This window comes from Tinamus guttatus, unplaced genomic scaffold (genome assembly GCF_059628265.1).
Source record: "Tinamus guttatus ecotype Peru unplaced genomic scaffold, ASM5962826v1 Tinamus_guttatus_pri_ptg000067l, whole genome shotgun sequence".
Taxonomy (NCBI): Eukaryota; Metazoa; Chordata; class Aves; order Tinamiformes; family Tinamidae; genus Tinamus; species Tinamus guttatus.
The window spans coordinates 1,193,026-1,219,474 of record NW_028288601.1 but is presented as its reverse complement, the minus strand read 5'-3'; the positions used below and the strand labels follow the sequence as shown (position 1 = coordinate 1,219,474).

General features: G+C 41.6%; 1 protein-coding gene across 1 annotated transcript in view; it reads left to right on the top strand.

The window, feature by feature from the left end:
• The first annotated feature begins 1,292 nt into the window (after positions 1–1,292).
• Positions 1,293–26,449, top strand: part of RAPGEF5 (Rap guanine nucleotide exchange factor 5) — a 152,671-nt gene continuing 127,514 nt past the window's right edge. The window contains exon 1 of the mRNA XM_088519690.1: positions 1,293–1,496. Coding sequence (XP_088375816.1) covers positions 1,293–1,496 — 204 coding nt within the window. The remainder of the gene's footprint in view (positions 1,497–26,449) is intronic.

Genomic DNA, 26,449 nt, shown 5'->3' with positions numbered 1-26,449 from the left:
GATATATGTAAGGAAAGCCACACCGTGCTGTCAGTTCTCTGATTTAAATTGCGAAGGATAGTCTGGTTGAAGGGAAGCAACACCTATATCACAGAGGTAAGAAAGTGATGCTCGCAGAGATCAAATAAAGTCCATATAATTAAAGATACTGAATCTTTGCCTAGTGCCTTGAGCAGAGGGATACTTTCCTTGTTATACAAAAAAATGAAAGAATGGGTCCCTGGCATCTACAGGTACCTTCTCAGCTCTTCCAGTGATCACCTGAAAGAATATAAGGGAGTCATTCAGCTGTGAGGAATAACTCAGTTTCTGTGGTATTAGTTGTGATAAAGAACAAAACACCTTCCTGAGCCAGGACCCCATTGTGAAGTGAGGAGGGAAGAACTGCACCTCCGAAGGCCATAAATAAGATGCAGGGATGATAGGCTAACTCATCTGGAAACAACCACAGAAGGTCTCTAGCCCAATGTTGTGCTCCAAGCAGGATCGACTATGAGATGAGAACACATTGCTCAGGCCTTTATCCAGCTCGGTCTTGGTATCCTCCAGGAATGCTGGAGACTGCCTACCTAGCCCTCCAGGAAGCCTGTCCCACCACTCGCCGGACCCCTCAGTGAGAGATTTTTGCTTATACCCGGTGTGAACCTCTCAGGTTATACTCATTGCCTCTTGCCAAGCACCACAGCAAAGGTATCTTTTCCATAGTCTCCTTGCAGGTCCTGGGGGGCTGCTGCTGAGTCCCCTCAAAAGCCATTGCTCCTCCAGGCTGAAGACAAGCATTTATCATGGATACTGGGAGAGTGAAAGAGTGAAACCCGTTACAGTGCTGTGAAGCATTTGGGTCTCCTTCCACCTTACTTTCCAGAGGCAGATGCTGGAAGAGGGGACGGTGGCTCCGTCCCAGGGCAGGATTGCCAGGAAAGGTGGGGATACTGCGGGGGGTGGGGGCACAGGTGGGCAGCTCTTGCAGGCCGGGCTGTGCTGAGGGGGCTCCGGCCGGCCCATCCCCACGCGTGTCCGCGGGCGCGGGAGGGCGGGCGGGAGCTGAGGAGTTAACAGGACTTTCTGCCTCTTCCCGCGCGCGCCCTCCCCGCCCTCCTCGCTACCTGCCCTGCACCAGCGGCGCCGGGCGGGCCGGGCCGGGCGGAGCGGGAGGGAGCCCGGGGGCTCCCTGCGCCGCCGCCCGCGGGGCGCCTCGTGCCCGCGCGCAAGGTGCGCGAGCGCGGGCGGCGGGGCCGGGCGGCGCGGGGGGCGGCGGGCGGCGCGGTGCGTGCGGCGGGCGGGGATGCGGCATGGCCCTGGGCTCCGTCAAGATGCCGCCGCCGCCGCCGCCGCCGTGCGAGGGCGCGGAGCTGGCGCGGAGCTGGCGCCCCGCCGGCGGAGCCCACGAGCCGCCGCCCGTGCAGCTGCGGCAGAAGCTGCGGGAGCTGCCGGCGCTGCTGCGGAGCGGGCTCACGCTGCGGAGGAAGAGCAGCGCCGCCGCCGCCGCCGCACGGGTGAGTGTCCGCGCTCCCCTGCGCGCACCCGCCGCGGGGAGGCCGGGACGGGCCCCAGCACCGCGCTCCGCTGCGGGGGCGGTTAGGAACGACCCCCCGAAGCCCTGGCCCGGCCTTCGGCGCTGCCTTTGCCCGGGTTCCTCCTCCCGCGTTTTGCTGTCTGCGCGGGGCGGCTGCCCAGGTGCCCTCGCACAGGTGCGCCAAGTGGCGAGCGGCCCCGCGCCTTGGCGCCCACTGCACCCGTGAGCCCTGCACCCGTGAGCCCGCACGTGCGCCCAGCCATGGGCGGCCCCGCGCGCACATGGGCAGCGGGCAGGTGCCCAACAGCATTTCCCTCCAGTTCACTCGTTTTTGGAAAGGTTCACGGGCAGCCTGACCTGTGCAGTGGGAAGTTGGACCCCAGCTAAGCACTACGTGACCCCCAACAGCTGGAAACTGGTGAGGAGGACAACGAACCCTCCCACTGGTGACTGCGCGGTGTGGGTGGCATGTTGGTACCACTGAGGCCAAACTTGCTTGCTATTGAAATCTGGTCTGAAAACGCACTGAAATGATGGGTTTGGGTTTATCGAGCAAGGGCATAAAGTAATCTGCCCTGTGGCGTTGGTGTGCTGATAAATAAATGCCCATGTAGGGAGTTAGCGTGGAGCAGTTGGCATGATGTATGTTTGTAACCGAATCAACTTTGCAGTAGTTTACCTGTGTACACAAGTGCTGTATGCAGGGGAAGTTCCTACAAAATGTGCCTAGGTGTGAATTTAAAACTTCCTGTGTGAATGTTTTAGTCTAAAAAAATAATATGCCAGGAACTTAAATAGGATGGAGGTGGTGTGTAAATTTAAAGCAGAATAGCTATTGCTGCATAATATCTTGAAGCAGAGTAGTATGCTAGCATAAGGAGCTACCTTTTATGAGTTTTACCCTCAGGATAAAGACTTGTCTATCTGGAGATACATATATATATTTTTAATATCCTGGTTGGTGTACATTTTAATTCACTTCTTGAGTGTCCATATGATATGAAGTGGCCTGAACTTGATTTGCTTGATTTCATTCCAAAAACTGAAGCTAAGGAGTTTCAGTAAATTTCAAACAGTTGAGTCTGGTTCTGTTCTAACAATGTTTGAGAGAGCTTCCAGGGAAGATAAGACCTTTTTGGAGTACTTTTTGTAGGTTAATTCATCCCACTTTTAAATCATTCCACCAGAAAAGTTCAATAAAAGTGTCTAGTGAGGAGGTAAGAAGTAGTGCAGGATCGCTGCTGGGAGCTGTTCCCATCTGTGGACCCACTAAGGTACCGCATCGGACATAACCAGTCCAAGATGCTTGAGGGAGATGCCGTGTGGAGGATGTTTACGTTTATGCTTGCAGCTAATGCAGTATTTGATCAGATGAGCAACCTGAACGTTTGCTCCTTTCATATTTGAGGTGGGTGAGTTGACAGCCCAGCGAGAAGCCTGAGTGGATCTCGGCACGTTTTGCAGGAGCGCTGACTGAAGCCTTGGGCCATGTCACTGGGTGCTGTCCCAGGTGAGATTCTCCATGGGCCAATGCCCATGTGCAAATTTAGTGGTGGTGTCATTAGTGTTTTTGCCTTGCAGTACCCCGTGATAGACCTGTGATAAAGCTTTTGTCTGGCTGTCCCTACTGGCAGAAAGAAGGCTGGAGAGTTAGATGCTCAGTTTGTAGGTCTGTCCTAAGTGGGTGCAGTAGCTTTCAGGTCTGTGGCGAGGGTTGTGCACAGGTTGTGTGGTCTGAAGGTTGTGCATGGATGCTGCACGGCTCCAGCAGGAGCTCCCCGGCCCTGGTGGCCAGGCACTGTCTAACTGTGTCTGCTAGAATAACAGAATTGATCAATTATTTCATATTCTCCAATTTAAGCATAAATCTCAAAATAAAAAATGCCTAAGAGAAACTTGGACAAAAGGTTGAGTAGCACAGAAATGAAACAAAGCATTGTATTTTCACCTCAAGATAATACTGCAGGTTAATCCAAAGTTAATTTTTGCAGGTTCTTTTGTTTGCTTATGAAATCTCTCCCTTCCTCTTTAAATTTAAGAGCGATCTTAAGTCTCCGGTGACTTTTTCTTTGTGCTTTTTTGTTTGTTCAAACACCAAGCTGAGTCTGTTATTTGTCCAGCTGGATCCATCAAGAATGTTGCTCACATAGGTGAGCTATTTTGAACCAAATGCTGACCAACTGAAATTCTGGTTTATTTAATTTCCTAGAAAAAATATTATGACCTCTGAACAGGGGTTCTGCCTCTCTGACTTACGGAGGGACTGCCTGCAATTTGCTTCCTCATCTATAAAATAGGGGTAATATGCATGCATGCATGCATGCTTGGAGACTGTGCATAATAAAACATAATGGAAGTGTTAAGGGTGCTATAATTATTTTAAAGATACACTTCAGTGCATGCTGTTAGAATATTTTCCATAGTGGGGGAGAAAAGCATTGTGTGGGAGAGGGTAGTGCACAAAGAATGGAATAAATTTTGCAAAGCAGCATGCGGTGGAATAAATTTTTTAAATCTGCTTCGGCCTGCCAGTCCTTTGTGGTCCTTAGCACTAGAATATTAGAGAATTTGTGACTAGAGATGGGAGTGATTGAAGAATGTAGACTAAAATTAAATGGTGAAACAAAACATGCATTTTCCTCTCAGTTCTGTGAATGCAGAAACTGGATTACAAGTGGGCGTCTGTGGCCTTCTGTATCAGGATACAAGTGATTTTAATACAGTCAAGGAACTTAGAGGTGGAAAAAAAGTCTTGCAGAATAACTGCAATAACCCATCTATGGGTCCATAGACCCATTTGCCTGTTGTTAAACACCAGCACATTCTGCTGTTCAGTCATTTAGATAAAACTAACCTCTAATTCCCTCACCAGGGAATTTTTTTAAAGCTCCCGAACTTTGAACCTGATGTTGGCCTCGTCCCCAACAGTGGAGTTTCCTAACGTCGGTGTAAGGGCAGGTCTGTCACAGGTGTCTGGGCCTGCTCAGGGAGTTATGCTGCGCTGGCAGGGACAGGTTTCCCTGCTCTTCCTCTGCTTGATGCGGCTGCTTTCCTAATGCAGAAGACTCATCTTTTGTTGTGTTGGTTTTATTCCTTTTAACAAGGGTTCAAGGTAGTCCCACAAACCAGAGCTTGTGCAGAGGTAGAGAAGTGATCTGGCTCCCTGGGCCTGGTGCATCTGTTCCCCTCTGTTGTGTCTGTGTGTTTTTCCGAAATCCTTTGGAAAGCAGGATCCTTGTGGTTTCCAGTTTGCCTCTTTGAGGTATGCCCTGGAAGTACATGTAATGGGCATGGCTGTTGAATTTATAAACTGCTTTTGCTCTCCTCCTCCTCCTGGATGTCTTTCTCTCCTCCTTTTTTTTTTTCTTTATTTTTTTCTTTTCTTCAATAAGTAACAGAATATAATTCAGTTTTTGTGTGTTTACAACAGCAAAGTCCGTGCCCCTGGAAGCATGGAGGTCCTGCCGACACATCAGTACCGCAGTCACTGCGTCTCACAGATAGCCCTTTTCTCCTGATAGAGCTGATTTTGCTTATGTTCCTAAGCAAAAGGAAGAAGCTCCTGGGAACCAGAGGAGGAACTACCTTTCTCTCTTTCTCTCTCTCACTCACACACACACACACATTTTTAATAACCTCTTCTGCTTTCTAGGATCACATTTGCATAGAAGCTTTGTGTGAGCCTGGATGCTGCTGTTCGTCAGGCAGTGGTGTAGCTGCCGTGCCTTTTGTACACGGTGGTGTCAAACCCCATTGCTCTGATCTTGTGAAATACCCTGCTGGCCTGTACAAGCCTTTGCCATGCTGTTTGACTTGCTCGAAGTAAAAGAGACACCATAAAGATTTTGTTTTCTTAGATCCAACAAAGGCTTCTCGTGCTGTTTCTAGATGTCTTCAGCCAGACAAGTGTGCTCAGGCTCTCTTTGCACAGAGGGAACCTTACTTGTGTTTTGGGTGACAGCTTGGCCACATGTGGGTGTTGGAATGTAAACTTATTTCTGGCCGTGGGTTGCAGGTTGAAAAGCATGCACCAAAGGAGTGAACCAAACCAAAGAGTAAACCTGAACTGAAGGAGCTGGATGAGAATCATAGGTGCTGAAAGTTTACATGAGTTCAGCGGGAGACTAGAGAAGTTCATGGAAGAGAGATGTATTGAACCTACAGAATCTACATGAGACATAAAGTCCCTGGGCTGAAAATAGTTGGAAGATTGTACAGTATTAGAGAAAACTAATTTTGGCATTGGTGGCTGCCATGGTGTTGGAAAAAAAGCTATTATTTGGCAGAGGAAAAAGAAGTTGTATGCAATCTATTTAAATTAAAGGAAGCGCTGTCAGCCTATGCGCTCTTACCTACATTTTGGTAAACTTTTAGTCACCTCTCCTACAAGGCTTTCAGTGGCTTACATCATTCAGGTTACTTTCCTTCAGTGAGTTCATGCAATTCCTGTGATTGGGGAAGCTGTAGTATTGCAGATAACATTTTGCCGGGACATTAGAAATTGGTGGTTCATAGTTACCTTTTGATTGCCCTAAACATGCAGGTTTGTTTTATCCTCAATTGCCTCCCCGCATCTTCTGACATTTTTAGCAGTCCCTATTCTTTGTACTTCCTCATCTCGTTAGTGCCTAAGTGCAATGACCTTGTATTTCATGCTATTGAACTACATCCTTTTCCTAATATTCCAGTTCTGAGAGTCAACTAATTTTCCCATATGTCATTATGTTTACCTTTGTTTTGCCAGTGTCTCCAATCTTGTGTCATCAACTCATTTCATTGGCCTATTCTGCTCCTTTGACTGTTGTTGTTGATGAGAAGAGCAGAAACGTGATGTGAAGGACAACTAGTCTGATGTCTATGCTTATACATACTATAGATATCTATCCACTGTAGACTTTCCTGCCTTAAAAACATATGGGCTCTGGTATGTGGCCACTGTTCTAACTGAAATCTGTGCACAAAATACTGGACTGTTCCAGTGGATTGGAAGTTTTATTGGCAGCGCTGCTATCAAAGCAGGCTGATTGATATTGGTGACATTTTGCTTTAAAGCCTGCCACAGTGCTTTTACTCAGTAACTTAATACACTGATCATCTTGGCAGTTATTATGTGACTAAAAATAGTCTTGGTAAGTAGTCTTGAATTTTTCCCATTGTAATCAGGCTTATTATATATTCCTGCTAAATGTATTTGATTAAGATAATTGTCTTTCACAGTATCCTTTAACTTGTCAGGTCTGTGACTGATGACACATGAAATGTTGAGTAATGAATAAAATAGCTTAGCGACAGTGACCACAGTAACTGACAGGGAATCTCAGTGTCTCTTTTTTGTTTATTTGCATAATAATTTGTTTCACAGTCAGTGTTCAGTGAACTACTAAATTGAGAATACTTCTTAATTAGACCAAGCCCTGTGTCTTTGGAGAAATTGTGCTGGGTTTGATGAATAACTGCAGCTGAATGAAATCTGAGGCGATCTATAACTCTGTCCTACTGAGTAAGCTCTGGCAGGATGCAATGCCATTTTTCTTCCTGAGGCTGGGGATGGATGCAGGTTGATGCCCACTGCCTGTGGTCTTAGCCTGGCAGTGCCTGGCCTGACACCTGAGCTGCTTTCCAGGGTGAGTGTGTAGGCCCAGGTGCCAGCACCTGTGAAAGAGATGCCATCCATTGGCGTTAGCTCATGGGAGATGCATAAAATTCACCAACTCCCTTGCTCGAAGTCATAGGGCAGGGCATGAGCTTCTGAGTCGCCTGCCTTGGTCCTGGCCAGACAATAGCCTGTGAAGTCGATATTTTCATCCACAATTTGCTGGTATAAAAGACAGTCTTGTCCTTAATCCTTCCTGCAATACAACTTGAACTTGAGCTAAAAACATCTTGAATAAATTTAGCCCATGTTCAATCTTCAAGTGCTACTTTTCTTGTGTTGGTAATAACATCTTCAGTTAGTGGCTTTGAAGGAAAACATCTTCTTGTCCTGCACGTTTTTGTAATTCTGATTGAACAAGGATATTGCTTTCACTTCTCATTTTGTATAGCCCACAGGTTGTCAGAGGTGATGCTGCAGTATGTCACCTGGAAACCTGTCCAGGAAATGTGTGTATGAAACAAGTTCAGCTCCATTGAAAGTAAAAGGAAAGTAGTTAAAATTCTGCACGTGTTGCATCTTGATAGACGAAGGCTTGATTTAAGTGTGAGCTAATTGTATCCTGTTAGTTACGTATTTTATAAGTAAACAAAATTCACTTGGTAAAATTGTGTACTTTAATTGGCTCTCCTGCAAACCTGCATTATTGGGTAATGCACACTAGATTTCTCAGATCCCACGATGAATGAGCGAGTGCTGTACTGTACTATTATGACAAACTGTGTTAAGGTTTGTATCCAACTGCTGTTATTTGTATAACCTTAGTGATTTGAATTCCATTCAAAAAAAAAAAAAAGGAAAAAAAGGAAAAAAAAAAAAAAAAAGGGAAAGCAGAATATGCTACCTTTTCAACCTGATTCATGGAAAGCAGTTGCAATAAGACAAGATGTTTTATCCTCTCATTCGACCTACAACAATTAGACTGGAAAGGAAGTTGCTGTTTTTTTATGGAAACAGCAGGCCTTATATTTAAGATTCTTTATCTTTAAGGTGGTTTGTATCTCCTTTTCTGATTTACTCATTACAAGCATCTTTGAGAGAACTAGGATTAAAGATGCATATCAAGAGATGGAATATTCACCACTATAGAGTTATTGCACTAGTAGGCTGAATAATTAGACAGAAATTGCTATTGCTTGTACAGTGGTATCTGATCCATTCTGTCCAGCCCAGATTTCTGATTTCCCATCAGGCTGGGATAGGAGTAGCAGCTGCTGCAGGAAAGGCTGAAATTCAGGGCCTAGGCTTTCGGTGTGGCTCTGCTGAACTGCTGCAAGACCCTTGACAGGTCACTGTGTGTTTCTGTAGCAAATCTGTGTCTGCTTACCAAGTAAACAGATGTGGTGCATGTGTTTCCACAGCACTCTGTAGGATGCGAGCTGCCTTTTATTACGGGTTCATAACAGCGTTCAGCATAAGAGCCTTGTGTTGGTTGGGGATCAGTCTGGTGCTGTAATACAGGAAATAAATATTGGACACCTTTTAACCCTGGCTGGTATGAGAGTGCCCTGCGAGCCTTCTGTGCTGGGTCACTTTTTCCCCAAGTCAGGCTGCCTTGCAGATCTCTTCAGATCTATGTGCATCATGGTTCATTTTCTTTAGAATATTTTGCATTGGCCTTTGGGATCTGTAGTATATACTTTATCCATGTGAAACCTTTTGATTTAAACATTTTTTTTCATCGTATCCATGCTTTTGGCAAAAGTTTAAGGATAAAAGTAAAGGCAGTGGGGCTCTAAAGTTAAAAGCCATAGAAGCAAGATCTGAGTATTTTCTTTTTAACTTCCAGGTGTAAAAGGCAGCAGCTATTCATAAGTGTCATGATGTCTTTTATCTCAGTTAATTTATGGTTTGACTTGGGTTAGTCTGACCTTGTAAAATGATCTACCTGTAGTTGTTGGATTAAGCTATTGTCAGTTACTAAAATTTAAGTCCTACAGTGTACTTCCTATTGTGATTAATTTTAACAAGGTATTTTTGGAGAGGACTTAGAAAGCAAACTGAATAAAGTCTATACTTTTTTATAGTGCAAGAAGAAAATATTTCGCTGATTGCCAGACAAAAACTTCGGTCTATATAAATACCAGTAGAACTGTATCCATAGCATCAATAGCAACTTTTGCCTTCTGTTTAGAGATGAATTAACCTGTTGACTTCAAATGTTGGATGCTTTCCAGTTTGCCTTTTTTTTTGTTGTGACTGTGCCAAACTATTCAAAGACCCTTTACCCACCGTGAAGTCTTGGACTTCCTAATTACTTTTCAGAAGTAGTTTGTTTGTCCCTGGCCTGTATTTCTTAAGCAAGTTGGTGTTGAGAAGATGACATGACACCAGGAGTTTGGGAGGAAGGGAAAGGGATTCCTGTTAAGGGAGCACTCCATGGCTTGCTTGGGTCAAAGACATCTATCCTATCCCTGCTTCTGCACCTCTGAACAAAATCCTCATGTGACTGAGATGCACATGCATTACCTGACCTGGAGAAGTAAGGGAAGGAATATTTCAGTGTTGTTGCTTAATTATAGGGTGAATGCCATGAAGATGTGTGTCTTGGTGGTAGCTTCTCTGCTGCTGGCTCCTTGCTGTGTCTCTGTGGGTGTCCTGGCAGCATAATCTTCATGACTGAGCAACAAGCAACACCGACTTGCTTGTTTACATTGATAGTGCTGGCCAAAGAAACATGTTGAACGTGCCCTTCGTAATGCAAAAGATGGTCTGTAGCCTGCAGGTGAGCATTGAAGAGCGGTGACTCAGAGGAAGCACTGCATGTTGGATGAAATATGGAAAATTGAGGCCCAGACCACTCGTGAGCATCACAAATTCACGAAGCCCTTTTTTGGGCAGGGAGGGATGATGATTTTTTTTTTAAGCTGATAAGCTTTTTTTTTTTTTTTTTTTTTTTCCTGGCCAAATTATGGCTTAGATAGCTAGAGTCAATGATCCTAAAACTCGCTGTGATTTCAGATGGATATGGTAATCATTTACTGTCACAGACTGTTACTGCACGCTGTTAAGCAGCTGCTCCATTTCATCCCATAGGTGAATGCACTTTTGTGATGCATAAATTGATTTTTTTTTTTAATATGGAAAGAAGAGGAGAAAGCAACGAGCATGCATGGTTAGCTCTGCAAGTCCCAGAGCATTTGTTTGCTTACTGGATGACTGAGGAAAGGAGCTAAGCAAGTCCACTAGATGGGCTCTGGATCCAGCTTGTGGCCAGTCCAGTGTTTCGCTGTGATGTGTCATTTCTGCACTGCCTGAAGCCACATGGCCACTCAAACTGATCTGGGGTGCGTGGGATGGAGGTGTTGCTGAATCCATGCTGCAGGGAAGGCCAGGCTTATGGGAGATCCGAGTCCTAAATGAACAAAGGCAGAATGGAATAGCTGACAAAGAAGAGAGGTAAGGACACAGCGTATCCCAGGCTTGTGTGTGTTTTGGCACGAGAGTGATACACTGTGTAACATCTGGCCAGTCTAGCACTGAACTGTGCTAAGTAAAATCAGTGCAGGAATTCTTCAAAGCTGTGCTTTGACACGGCTTCCTCGCTGCTGTGTGGAAAAATGTGCTTGAGAAACAAAATATAAATAATCCTACTAGATTTAATTATTATAAACAGTTTGGAAAGCCTAACTGGACTTTGACTTTTATTCGCAAAGAATGGCATAGTTATGTCCAAAAATGGAACTTTGGCGCGTCCAACGCTTCCAGCCTCCATGCTGTCCTGCAGCTGCCCCGTGTCGGCTTGGTGGGAAGAGTGTTTGCAAATGATGAAACCGCCTGAGTGCAGAGAGTGTCAGAGAACTGGCAAAGTTAAAAACAACAATGAACGATCAGTCAAAACCAAACTAAAACAGAAAACCCCAAAACATTTAAGAAAGGGAGTAACTGATGGGTTTATACTTAAGTTAAGATTACAGAAGCTTGTTTGAGCTTCCCAAGATACAATTACCATTTTTAGCAAGTGATCTGTGCTGTTTATACCTCAGTATCCACATGTATGGAGAAAGTGGATAGGACTTGTCTGCCTATTAGAACAGAATCATTCATAAATATTGTCGTCGTAATTGCCCATGACATTGGTTGCAGGAATGAAATACATAAAATGCAAAAATAATAATGACAGTTAAATTAACACCTTTATATTTATATTTATATTTATATTTATATTTATATTTATATTATTGTGTTGAAGAAGAACATTCAGCAGCCATTTAATTTCTAGTTTTATCTCATTAAGCAGACAGTCCCAAAACAAATGGGTTTCAGATTGGTTTTACCAAAGCCATATATCTAATTATGGCTTTCACTGCACTTGAATGAATGTCTGCAAATCAATAGGTCCCTCAGGTTGCCAGGGCATGCATTAAAGCTGGTGGCTCTCCAAGCTGAATAGCAGCAGTGCTGTTTCCTGTTTTTTCCACTGAGATGTCTCTTCTGCCTTCTTACAGTGTATGCAGAAACTGAGAATTTGCTTGAAGTTCTTGCTTAAAAGGTCCCACTTTCAAGTTGTTTATTTACAATTCGGTGTGGCAATAAATATTCACATTTTACTGGTAAAGGTTTTATTAATTGCAGTTATTTTGAAGGAAGATAGCTTAGAAATAGAGTATGTTGGAGTGGGTCAAGATGATGGTTCATCTAAACCTTTGTTTTTAAATTTTATGGTTAATTAAACAGCTAATTATTTTAGCCGCAAAAATAAAGCTTGTTGTACTCTCAAGAGAGCCTTAGAGTAAATGTAGTATAGTCTGCGTTGTACATTCCCTTTTCCTGGATTTGAGTATCTGGAGATGCCTTATACTCTGATGCTTAGGGATTGTTACCATTAGCCATTTTAATTATAGTTGTTGGTGTGATTCATATACCAATTCATCCTTTTAATGAATCTGGCTAATGTTTTGTCTTCAAACCCGTATTGGAAGGAAAATTATGTTTCATGTTCTTCTCTTGTTAGTTAGAGCATTTCTTTTTGATCAGTTTTAAATTTCCTACTTTTAATTTCAGGATCTAGTCTGCTGTCACCAAAAAGGCTTCCTAAGTTATTAGGCAGAGAACTTTTAATTTCCCTCTTCTGCACAGCTGTTTTTATGCATTCCCTTTTACAGCTACTTTTTACGGCAAGCAATCTCAGTCTTTCTAGGTGACTCTGTAATCATCTCTGTTACCCTCTCCTGAACTCTATCTGCTTCTGCAGTAGCCTTTTGAACTTGTGATGGCTTGTGCTGAATGTAATATTCCAGGTGAGACTGCGCCACCGATTTATATAAATCATGCAGTTTCCTCCCTGTCTTCATCATGGATGCATTTCATCCTAACAATTTGCTGTCTTCTTAGAATTCCTGGTGGTGCACGTTAGCCCTTCACGGAAACATCCTCACGGCTATGCAGATTGCTTTTTTTTTAGGTTGATACAGTTAATTTAAATTCGTATAAAGCGTCAGCATTATTTTCCTTTCAGTGGGCATCCCTTTGGATTTAATGTTAATGAATATTATTTAACTTGAGTGTTCACTTCCCTGGCTGGGTTAGGTCCATCTGAGGTTGCTTATAAACTTTTGATTGTGACTAACCAAAATACAGGCAAGACTTCCTTATCTTGATATTCACATCACAAATATGTTTCATTAAAGAACATTAAGCCCAGAATGTTACAATGAGGCATCTACCTATTTTCGTTGTCATAAAGAAAACAGGCTGTTTAATCCTGTTCTTTTCCCTCATCACTTTGCTCTTGTTTTAACAATTACCATGTTTTGTCTCTCAGCCAAAGACTCCTCTAATATCTTTAGAAGTCCAAGTGTTAGGGTGAATCTCTACTATCTCTGTTAAAGTTAGAGTAAACCTGTAGATTATCACTGTGTAGGGGGTCTCTGAGCATAGAAGAAAAACAGATAATATCGTATAAGTCTTGACCTTGTTGCATTGTATGGTGTCAAAAGATTTATTGTTCTCATATGAAATTTGAGCATATTCATGACTTGTAAACTACTATTAAATGAACACACAGCTATTTGGAAGACTCTACACAGATAAGTAGCCAATGACTTGGTCAAGTAATCACAGGATAGGGTTTTGCAAGAGCATCTTCTGGCTACCAGTGTTTCCTTCCTATCTACTCTCTGTGTTTCCTTACAAAGTGCAATGAAGAAACAGAGATTATGCTCATTAAGGTTAAGCTATCTAACAAATCAAAAAAGGAAGAGAGGAAGAAGAAGATTTTTTTTTTTCCTTTCTATTCTGCTATGGCTACCTTAAGGCAAAACTGCTACTTGGAACAAAACTCTAGCATACAAATCACTTACCAAACGCTTTCTAAAAATGGATATATTGAAATGTTTGTATCGCATTACACACAACTGTTCTCTAACCTTGCAAAGCTCTTAATTAAAATCAAAAACACAAAATAAATATCCCCGTAGTGGAGTGCTGTGTGTAAGAACAAAGTGTAGTTAATAGTAGAGGAATATTGGTATTAAATACAAGTTGTATTCTTATTAAAATAATGCAAACGTTGAGAATTATTCTCGCCTGTTGCTTCACAAAACAGCACTTTATGAACCTGTTTATTGTGGCTGTAGAAAAAGACCTAATCCTTTCTAAACATGAAAACACATTTCAGGAAAAATTATGGAAGGATGATAACAGTGGGAAAGGAAGTATAGCATTTTACTGTTCTGTAAATAAAAATAATTGTTAAAAACTTGTCCAGAGACGGTAGCAGTTTTTCTTTTTAAGCCTGAGTTGAAAACTGCTTGTATGACACTGACAGGCTAAAGATAAATTTTGTGAAACTTCCAAAATAGGAAGAATATATATATATTTTAATTAAGATTATTTGAAAAGAATTTACACTTACTTTGAGTTAAGCAAGAAAACAGACAGAATGTTTATCCATTGCTTTAGCAGTGCAGGGTGTTATCTGACTTTCAGAAACAAAGCTCAGTACTGGGGGTCTATGAGTCATCTCTGTGCAGCTTGAGCCAACTCCAGTTCCCATATGTGTGTGTGCTTGTTTCTTTATACTGTGACTTTTTCCCTCCCGGGTTAGTCATTGTTATCTCTTGGCACAAACGGAGAAGTTAAAAGCATCAACAAGCATGAGCTATGATAAAAGCATGCAAACAAACCTCCCAAGTAATCTTCCAATCCTCAGTGTGCTCCCATTCCCATTTCTTTGCTCTTCATAAACCCATCTGATCTTTTCATGAGATCCCAGTGGACAAAGCAGGGACATGAATTCCAGAGTGAAGGGGCTCTTATAAGAAATGCTGTCTCAGAGGCCCCCTGCAATTAACTTGTGCTGATCTGTCCAATGCCTAAAATTGTAAATACTGTGATGTTGTGTAGAGAAAAGGAAACAAAGAGATTAAAGATGAAAAATAAGTTGTTAGTCCCTTTGCAAGCTCTGCTCTTGGTAAACAGTATGTTTCCTGGATTCAGCTTTGATCTTGTGCAGTCCTGCATGGGCTGTGCTACATTTCTTAGGCTTGGACTAGAAAAATGTATAGGATTCAATAAAGCAAGTCAAAACTCAAGGAGTATAGCGCAGGTCTTTAATTTGTCTCTTACGTGACAGTGGGGCTGGAGGGAAGTGTCCTTGTTAGGTTCACACAACATGATGACAGTCATCTCAGCACTCTAAAGTAAACCAGGCATTTCCCAGTTTCACCCATCTTTATATTCCATTCCTGTTCTCTTTCTTCCCTTTCTCCACATAAGAAGTCTCTGTGTGTACATCTCCATGGCAAGAAGGTGCTGAAATTCTGTTTTGCTGTAGTCATCCTGGCACTTGCGAGACAGTTGAGTAGACGTTACCCCTGCTGTACTGTGTGAAGTCAGAGAAGCCTGTGTGGTTCATGGTGGTGATGCCACTGAAATAACCATCTGTTTGAAGGCATCTCTAAAGAGCTGGTGTGGGAAAGGACGGAGCAGTCAGCAAGTCAATGTAAGCTGAGAATAAACCAGTTAAGACGATGTATATCAAAGTGAAGGTCGCTTACAACAAGCCTGGCAATTTGGCATCACTCTGCCCTAGCACAGGAGCTTAACCAAAGTCTTACGTATGGAATGGGTTGTCAAACTGGTGGGGTTTTGGGAATTGCCAGGGTGAGATGTGGTGGGAATGTGAGCAGACCCAGCCTGTTTTCGTAGGGCGTCTAGAATGGCCCAGTCCTATTTGATGAATTGATTAGGCCAGAATGGGTGTCACAGCAGACTTAAGATGTCACTGACATCTCACTTTTTGTGAAAATATATATAGCTAGAATATCTATACTAGTTTCTGTCAGAACTATCACTGCTATGGGGAATACTATAGTGTATGAATTATCTTTTGGTTCACTTTTCATCCCTGCTTTCAGGCTGAATTCACAAATGCACTAATAGCATCTTTCACAGGCATAGTGCTTGAATAACTTTTAAAGTCAGCGGTTCCCCTTCTCCCCCCACCATTTGTGTAGATCAGAAAACATGTGCTGACTTATAATGACATTTATTACTGACTTTTTGAATGTGGGTGGGCTGGTAATCAAGATACAGCAGGCAACTGGGAAGAGGGTAACAGCATGTTCAAGTGAGCAATGCTGCAAGCACCGACTATAACACAGAATAGTAGAGAGGAGGAAAGTTAATTCTCTCATCCCCTTTTCCTGAAAAAAATATGGTCGATTGCTACCTCTGAACCTTTTATTCCCATGGGACAAGCATTTTGGGGTGAAGACTTAATCTAGCGAATCAGAAAGTGGTGACTGATTAATGATTTCGTGCTTTACATGGATGTGCAAAGGAAGACCCCAGATGAGTCCTGGGATAGGGAGAGGATGAAACAACACCAAGCAGCACAGAGACCACTCTGCTGGTTCCCGGAGGTTGGGTTATTCAGTCCATGCTGTAGCTATAATTTGGCTGTGAATAATGCATATTCAACTTGTGTTCGACTTATATCAATGGTGATATATGAAGCACAACTGATAATTGTGTTCATGTTCATATTAGGCCCTTCTGCTTGTCTCTTGCATGTCCTGATGAGTACAACTTTTTCTAAGGAAATTATATCATTATACCTCAGAGTGCTACCACTGCTGTCTTTAGTGAGAGGCAGAATAATTCCTGAATTGTTATTTCAGATTTTGCAAATGCAGGCCATGGTTTTTGCCTTATATATGCTTTGAAACAGCAGTAAAAGGATGATCCACAACTATCACGGCAAGGGACTTGCTGTTTTAAAAGAGAATCTTAGAATCAGCTGATTGGGAAGGGCACACAAAAGAGCTTTCAGTGGATTCTTCCAACCGTGGATGAACCCTTACATGCTACTTATTTTCTGAACTGTCTCTATATTTAATTGATTATGTCTCCCATGAGTTCTGGGGCCATAAAGGTCCAGGCTTCCAAACAGTTCCTCCATAGAAGGTAATCTTCCTTACACCACCTGTTCTGCAGAGAGCTTATTGCAGTTGTGGAGAATTTGAACTCTATGTCAAGATATGTCTGATACAGGAGTGTATGTTCAACTTCATAACATAGAATTAATTTCAGATCTCTATATTGCTGTAAATTGCTTGGGTATATATAATTTCTGCACACATGGTTCTTATGCTAATTTACACTCTGGCACTGTTTTTTTTTTTGCATAAGTCTTTGAATGCTGGAATGATATCGACTAGGATGTAGACATCATATGGTGGCACTTATGTTGGGATGTAAAGCTACATAATAGTTCTAGTTGCAAATGCAGTTAAAGGTTAATGAATTCAGATAATTTAATCAGACGTAAAAATAGAGAGATCTTTGAATCCTTTGACTCTCAAGCTGTTTTTTGTGTGTGTTTAAGGAATGGAATCTTTCCTGTAAAAGAAAAAGAAAATACATTGTCCCTTTATACTTGTGTGATGTTTAAAGGACACTTAAAGCATACAAGAAATGAACCAAAGAGAGAAACTTGATGCTGTAAATACCAGGTCTTGTTTTGCTGGAGGGTTTTTTTTATCTATACTGTGGAAAATTACCGGAGTTACTGACCTCATGTGGGACAAGAGCAACATGGGACTGGCTGAGGGAAGATACATTTATTTATTTATTCACTTTTTTATAGTTAGATTTCTAAAATAACTTTTTAGAATGTACCTTCATTAAAGAAGTTCAGTGCAAATCTTCCCTTGCACACAGAGGGCATTTATCTCACAAGAACAGCTTGTCAAATTTTCAGCCCTTAATTTGTTCAGGCGCCTGAATTCTTAAGGCTGTGGGAGGAGCAAGGATCAGGTGATCCTGACCTGACCCACAGTGCTCAGAAAATGGTGAATATGGAGAGCTATTATAAGTACCGATTCTGTTCATTTCCAATGTCTAGCATTGAAGCAAGGTCCTGTCCTCCCAATACTGTTGTCCTAAAGGGGAGAACTTCATGGTGCTGACTCCCTACTATCAGCTGGAAAATCACAAGAGATGAAAAGTCCCCCCTTTTCCATGGAAAGATTGAACTTCCACAGCAATGCAAGGACTTTTTCTTTAAGACTTAATTATGCATCACAAAGAGTACATGTGGAAAAATGCAATGCAGATATGATGTGACTTATTCATGTGCTTCAGTGGCATGAAATGTATGCAAACAATTGTTATATGAATAAAGAATGGAAATAATGATAAATGCAAGGAGAAAGGCAAGTTATTAAAATAAAAGATAAATAATAGCAGAAGGGAAATCTGTTTCTTTAGGGCAGAAATCTTGCCAAAGTTCAGAGACTGTGTTCCTCAGTCTTCGAACCTATGTTCATACAAGAGGTTTCTATCTAAAGATGCCCGGACTCTTGGATACAATGGGGGTCCTGGGCACATCTTTTACTTTCTTAGTATCTTAATCTATGTAAGATATATTATATGATATGATCATACCATGAGAAGTAAAACTTGTACCTTTTGGGTATGTGGCAATTGAGCTGCTTTCCCCTTGCAAAAATTTAGAAGACTCATCTATGATATTTTCTAATTCTACAGTTACACAATCTAGTGAAATCTAAATTTACATAAGTTGCCTGTACTAGTTGTTCGTATATGATGAATTCCTATTCAAGTTCTAATCCTATCTTCTATATCTAATGGTTGGTGTATACTGCTTCCTATGTTACTGTATGTATCATACCTAGGTCAACTAGTACAATCCTGATTAAATGAAATGGTCCCGGAGACACTGGCAGAGAACTTTGGACTGCCCTCTTTCTCAAGTCCCTCCTCATCCCAGTGGAAACACATCCCTCTTTGGAGCTGGAGTGCACTTGAGTTCATTTGTTCCTGCTTCAACTCCCAGACCAAAAGTTTTCAAGTGCAAAAAAAGATGTTATCAAGGTTGAGGTGATCATATTCTGTGGAGTGCTTGAAGGTGCCAATAGCTGACCTCCAAAGAGAGTACAAGCTCTGCTGAGAGCAGATGAGGAGTTCTTAGATCTACTTTTCCTAGAAATTAGTAGTGTGATCCAAGGGAACAAAATTTTCTTTTCCTTGCATTCTCGGTGCTACTTAAACTCTTTGAACAGTGAGACCTTGACTCCTTCACCAAAATGAAATGGTTAAATTTTGATAGTTTTCCCACCAAAAAAAAAAAAAAAAAAAAAAAAGGTAAATCACAGCATTACAGCTGTTCTTCTGGGAGTAGTTAAAATTCCCACTGTTCAGTCCATAGTTGGTTGGCACTGAGTTGTGCCAAGAGCTACTGTCAGAGAATTAATGCTGTTCCTAAGAGGTCATGCTGGAGCCCTGCCAGTGCAAACTCTACATCTGCAGCTTCTCACACTGCTCAGGTGGTAAGACAAGCTTCTGAAACGAGACCTTGCTCCTGCAGCACAGAGGCCACTCTCGCTCTCTGGAAAGCCAAGAAAGGAAATGGAGAGTTCTACTGATGATTGACTGTTTTTTAGATGTCCAGCATATACATATTTGAGCTTAGATTTGGGCTACTCTGGGGATTTGGCGAATAACCACAATGCTTGTAGCCCTTAGGGTAGCCAGTGGGTGCAGATGAAGGGGACCAGCCATTGGCATTTCCATTGCAAAGAGAAGCAGATTGAGCTACAAGAAGGCAAGTTACTTGCTACCAAACCTGTGAAAGATTGAGCAATGAAACTGAGAAACACCAAACAGTTTGGTACAATGCCCAATGGGTCAAACACTCTCCACAAAATCATACAATCTCTCTTTTCTTTTTTTCCTAGAAAGAAATGCATTTTTCTTTATAAATTATGTTCAGATATCTCAATTTGCAAATGCAGAACAAGTCTTGTACCTGCAAGGAATAAATGTGCTCTCCTTCAAAAAAAAAAAAAAAAAAAAGGTTTGGGGAAATTACCAGGTGACTTGTGTTTTGTACAGACAGTAAAATTGGAGCTCTTTGAAAGAGATAAGAATAGGTACATTAAAAACATATCTTTGCACATTTGCAGTTCATGGACTATTTATGTGCAGCTCACACAAACAAAAAAGTTCCCACAAGTACAGGCATATTTCAAATAATAAACTAAACTGATGGAATTTACTGCAAGGTGTTTACATAAATTATAAAGAAACACTGCATTTTAAATTTGTCTTTTTCTGCTTCAAATACTAAATACACTATAATTATTGAAATCTAGAATACTGGGTCTTTATTTTTGAATTGCTTCTGAATAAATTATTATTTTAATGACTTTTCTCATTCAACCATACATAGTTCATATTGACATTTGATCTATTTGTTCTGCCAGGACTGCTCATAGCTAATTTGCGGAATATTTGCTAGTGTTAGAAGTTTTATGCCTATGGCGGCGGGCAGGTCTTCACTTGAAGAGCGAAGTGATTGTAGATGTTTCTGCCCTTCAGCTGGGTGTTACAGCTCTGCTGTCCGAGGTCAGCGCCCTTCAGCAAGCTCACCGGGGCAGCGCACATGTGAGCTCCCGCGCCCGCGTTGGCGAGCATCGGCTAACTAACTACGTGGATTTTTCCTAGATATGATTTTGCCTATCAAATGTGATTTACTATAGCTGTTTTGAGGGAGGCAAAGGAACTTTGCGAGGTAAGAAACTTGTGTATGAACACTTTGGGGTGTGCAACTTCCCCAGAATTTTTACGAGTGTGTTAACTGGACTGACAAATCCTGTACATTGGTAAGCCTTTGTCTTCCTCCCGCACCTGTTTACTGTAAATTTGTGATTAGAATAAATTCATCATCTTCATTATTATTATTATAAGACTTGCAGCTAATTAGGAAGTGTAAGGACTGAGAAAGTGGAAAGAACTTTCTCTCTGAAGAGAAAGAACAAATCAGTGCTGCTGGGTAAGCTTTGTGTAGCTAAAGTGGTTCCATAGGTTCTATATATATATGGCAGAAATCATGCTGTATTTTTGATGAGTGACTTTTTCTTCATACTTGTCTTCCATGATGCCATTTTGCTGCACGCTACCTTGTTTTGCCCAGATTTGTTCTAGTAGTGTATCCCTGTGATTCAGGCTGCCTGGCCCAGGTTGCTTTGCCAAGCTGGGTACCGTGCTGCATTCGCTTATTTGGAAAGATGTCGTAAGAAAATATTTCTGTGCCAACACAGGAAATGTACCAGAGGTACTTTGAAAAGCTTGTGAGTGTGCAGATGATCCACATTTTCCTTCTCCTGATCTCCCTTTTCACTGTTTTGTTAGTGTTTTTATTTAGATCCATATGATAAAAGATTGTAACCTGTCATTGGGAATGTCTGTTTAATTACAATGTGAAGAGTCCAATGTGCATTCCTTTCAAAGGGCCAAATAGTTTATTATTAAAATTAATCCATATAATTAGAAATATTAATTGTTGTGTAATGTTTTTAATAATCCTTAAAAAAAAAAACAGCCGCTGTTTCCTGGTGCCCTGTAGATCAAAACGAAACCAGGTGGTCAGGAGGAGGGGGTAGATTACAATTTAGATTGTAGATTTATTAGGTGCTGAGCTTTAGAGGAAAATATCTGCATATATTTTGCAAATTATGTACTGTGACAATCTGTAAGGGGCCTATTTTGCACTGAAAAAAATGGAGGATGCTTCTTGGCTGGGAAATGTTGACAGCCCAGAAGAGTGAAACGTTGTGGGAAGTAACATTAGGAAAAGCATGACAGAAAAAGCCAGCTAAAACACAAATATGCAAGAAGTGAATCAGATGGAGGACCACAAATAGTTTAGCATTAAAAAAGATAAAAGCAGTAAAATCCTGATCCTTTCTGCTTTTGATATGAATAAGTTCTTATTGCAAGCATTGTGTTGACATAAGAGTTAAAAAAAAAAAATCCATCCTATTTTTAAAACAGAACAGAAAGCATGTTTGAGCGCTCTCCCTACTTGGTCAGTTATGGCTGCAGCCTGTTCACTTTATAGGTCTTTGGTGTTAACGGAGATGGGACTTTGTTTTACTTAACTTGATGCCCTTACGTGAATATGCAGGTGAGAGGTGAAGTTTCCTTTTGCTGGTCTTCCCTGGAACACCCCTGAGCTTTGCCTTGTCATCTTCTGTGGTTATAATTCATCCTCTCCATGTTAACAAAGGTAAAGATTTATTAGGCCTATTTCATGCCATAACTCCTCGAGTAGCTGAATTTAGCATAAACAAGTGCTTCCCCTGAGTGCAGCTGTCCCTTCCTGCCCTGCTTGCCTTCCTGCTCGTGCCCTTCTTGCTTGCGTGTGACCTGGTGGGTTAAAACTGATGGCTCTTTGGCGAGGAGAGGCCGGACCCTCTCGTCAGCAGCCTCATCTGGGGATTTTAAGCAGGTCATGGAAATGCATCGTTAGCCAGAGCCTCCTTCGCACTGAGAAACGTAAAGTTTCTTCAACCCAGCCACCCCCCTCTAGCAGTTCACTTCTCCTTCCTTGCTCCTGAACTCTTTGGGTTTCAAGCGTCAAACCTGTTTTTCTCTCTGTTTCAATCCGGCCTCTCTTGTTTGGAACTGGACATATTCAGGGCTTTCCTGGGGAAAAAGGAGGAGAAAAGAGGGCAAATGCTGCTGTAGTTTCATCTGTGAAATTATTTATTTATTTATTTAGCCAGTCTTAGCGGAGGGAAAATAGGGACTCACAAACAAAATTTGCTCTTGTCTTCTAAGTTCCACTTTTAGCCGCGGTACAGAGGCTTTAAAAGTTTTAAAGCATCCATCATCTTGCTATGAGTTAACTAAAATAAGATTTTTCTTTTACGCATCAAAACATGCAGATACATTTTTTTTTGTTAGGTCCCGGAAAATACTGAAATGCTCAGAATGTGCCTGGCTTTAGTGTCTGTTTTTGTCTCAGAAATAGGTCTTTTAACCAGGGAAACGTTGCTTGTCTTTGTAAATAACAGCCGTTCCCTTCTTGGCTGTCTCTGTTCTGGTGGCAGCATGAATAACTGTCACTAGCGAGCTTCTCTTTTGTGAAATAACTTACTCAGATTCGTTGCAAGTCCTTTTTGTACAGAAAGCAGGAGAGAACACGTTCTTCAGTTTCCTTCCACTAATGACCCACTTAGATATCTCCAGAGAGCTTTTTAGTCTCACCTGGGAACCCAAAATTGCAAACTGTGATGAATATGTATTTCTCATTTTATAGCTTTTTTCCCCTTTTATGCTACATCTAAGTGTGAGAAGTTTAAGAGGACCAAATAATTTCCTGTATAAATAGTTTTGTATTTAACCTTAAATAAGTATTAATGGAGAAACCTGTTTTATTGACAGTGCTCCATTATCCTTGAGTTCGGGGGATGGGTTTTCGGAGGAGTAATGGGGAAAGGTTGTTTTTTTCTGAATATTATTTGGCAGAAAGTCAAGCAGATTCTACAATTTCACATAAATTATATCATCTGAAAGTCAGCTAGCTTCAGAACCAACTCTACTTGCTGTACCTTAGCAACCAAGAGCAGAAATCTGTTGCCACATGGAAACGGGTTGGGATTCATGACAATACTCCTTACATCCAGCCACAGTCATACAACGGGAGCATTGCATGTGTTATACACACACCTGTATCCTATTTCTGCTTAGAAAGCCTATAATTTTGGCAGTAGCAAACAACAGTGAGTGCAAAAAAAATTGAAGGTGGTTGAGTGACAACCCAAATTGTTCAGTAATTATTTTTCCCTATCCCCCACTCCTTGTTTGGCATGACTAAGAGGTTAGAATAAATGCACATTTAGTCATGCAGAAATCACAGCCTCCTTGGGTTGCAGGTTAAGAAGGGTGTGTTGGGAAGGTACAACAGAGCCTTGTTTCAGAATTCATTTTCAGAGCAGGGCTGGAACGGAAACTCTCTGATTATTTCAGCTCCGCGCTTGCTATTTGCAAATCCAGCAAATCTTTTTGAAGAAAAGGCACACTGACATCCATTGGTCCATCAGTTATGATAGTTTCCGTCATTATGGCATTATCATTTTCATGGTTTGTAATGATAGAAAGAAATCTGTCTAGGAAAAAAATAATTACTTTTTGATTTGTGTGTGGAGTGGGAGATGCCTAAGGGAAATTAAGTAAACAGCCCTGCTGGATTTTTGTTTGTTTGTTTGTTTGTTTTTCTCCTTAGCTATGATATTATTAGAGTTGAATGCTGAGCAGAGAAAAGAGAAGCACATTTGATTGTACTTGAAAGTGAATTTGAATTGAACTTTATTTGTGATCTTTCTATGTGTGTCTCTTGTGGTTGGGATGTGGAAACCCTACCAGCATGAATACTTGGAAAAGTGCACTTTAGGCTTGGATGCCTAAATGCTTCTCGGAAATCGGTCTGAATTCCCTTGCAGCTGTATTAGACAGTTCAGGGTGTGTTGTGTAGTCGCTGAAATCCCCCTGCCAGGGAACAGAAGCCATCTCATTAGCAGGTAGCGAGTGTTATACCATGTGCATTTCACAACTTGATTTTTCAGTTGAGTTTTCAGTTTTTCAGTTTGAGTTTTCAGGCTATTTGTATTAAGGGAAAGAAGCCCTGATGCAGCACAGTGCTGAAGCACTTGCTTAATTGTAAGTGTACTGAGTAATCCAACTTGGAATGCATAAATGCTATATTAAATCTTTAGGGAAGTAGTGATAGTGCCCTGAAACTACAAATGCTTGTTTTCTTAGTTATACACAAAATGTTTCTGGAATTGCTTGTCGGAGTGAATTTGATTGTGGTCATGTTTGAAAATTAAGCCCTGTTTAAACAAACAGATACATGAATGTGTTGTATACTGACACCAAAGTTTGACTGCCCATTACAAACTTTCCATATAGCCTCATGTACACTTTTGGATAAAATAGTCAGTTAAAAACCTTGTTATTAAAAAAAAAAGAATAAAATGGAAGCTTAAACAATTTGCTGTTTGGATAAGAGCGCTGATTCTCTCCTTGTTTCACTGAGATTTAAAACAAATCTTCCTATTCCTTTTTTATAAACCTTTTACATTCTTAATTAAAAAAATCCTTACTTGCCTATTTTTCCAAAGCTTTCTTTTCTTGTTAAATGCTCAGCAGTATCAGTTATCTTAGACGAGGGGCAAAATATTTAGATCCTGTATTTGAAATTGCTTTGAATTGGTTGCTGTCTGCTACCACTGTACTAAATCCCAGCTGAGAAGATGCCTTGCTGAAGCAGAGCTCTAAGCACTTCAGCTTTGTTGTTGTGGCTGTTGATTATCTTTCTATTTTTACTTTTTTTCTGAGCATAATGACTAAACTGTTGGCAGTTTGGAGCTTTGCTGATGCTCCTGTGCTTGCAATGCTGGCAAAAGCAGGAATAGTAGCAGTTGTTGGAATGTTTTTTGGGGTAGGCAAAGCACAGGCAACTCAGGAGCAAAGTCATCCTAAGTAGAGATAGGAGCAGACTGAAATACTATCTAAAAACTAGGAGAAAATTCAAATATATCTCAAAAAAGTGTGAATAAAAACATGCTCTATAATTTCATTATCTGTTGATTAGAACATTAACTAGTTGGTAATAAATGCAGAGGGAAGAGCCATAGTGGAGCCAGTTCAGTACTCTGAAGAGTAAAGAACGTAACATCTCACAGGAACGTAATGCTTGATATTTCAGATGAAGATCAAAATATCCTCATTAGTGCACTTGGCTTGTTGTGTTGTATAGTATGGGAACTTATTTCCAAGCCTTTCAAAAATCAGATCGCAGTCCTACATTAAAATATTACCATTCTTATCTTTGCATGCTTAGCTGAAAATACTGGCTTGACTTGATTAAAAAAAAATTGTTCAGTTGAAGCAATACTAATTGAAACCCAAGTACAGATCTGGCTCACTACGCGTTAGTCATAAACTAGCTGTCACTTCTAAAAATCTAGCGGAAGTATTGGACTCTCTGGCTAGTAATTCCATAAGCTGGTTTTAGGGACTGTCAAGAAGATTTCTATCTAGTTGTTTTCAATTACCTGCTGGTCATTTTATTCTAACCCTCTTATTCTTTTATTCTGCATTTCTAGTAAATCTAAATATTGCAATGAAATCCTGTGTGAGGATGGCGGTGCCTGGGAGGCTGTACGTGGCACAGACACCTTTCTTCCTCCACTCCACCTTCCTGTCCTTCCCCTCCAGCTCTTCCATGCGTTTTCGCTGGCTCCGGGGAGGAGCAGGGAGGTGTGGGGCAGGACGGCAGTGGGGCTGGTGTCCCCTGCCCTCACCGCTCTTGGCAGCCCTGCTTCCCCTGCTCGAGGTGTTTCCTCCAAAGTGGGGCTGTGGCTGGGCCAAGGGCTTGCAGTTGACTCTAGCGTCCCTGGAATGTGCTTGCTGGTGGCAACAGTGTTACACCAGCCCAGGAATTGAGTGGGGAGGGGGGAAATCTGCTGACAAACTGGAGCTGAGCTGAGGCAGTTAGGGAGGCTTGTTGAATAAAAGGCTTGGAAGCAAACTAAGGGCAATGTCACAACGAAAAGCTTCTGCAGACTGAGGTGTGAGTGACGTGCCTACTAGATGAGGTGGGAGCTGAAGAAACATCATCTTCCTGGGCCATGTTTGTTGGCTATGAGTGAAGGGAGTGAAGCTTTTGCATTGTGGTATTCCCATCCTGGGGCACAGTTACAGGTGGGACTGCACTAACACTTGTAACGAGCACAGAAGTGAAAACAGTGATGAACACTCCCATGCGTCGTTGCTGTTTCCCTTTTGTTCCTAAAAATACAAGAACAAGTGTATGGGGTGGAGGTGGGGGGAGCAGGTGGTGTTGCTGAAGTATGGATTCTATAATTCTTACACTGTACAAAGGACTTTATATATATATATATGATGACAACATGCAATGTGTGAGTCGGATCCTTCTCAAAGCAAGGAATTAATTATGT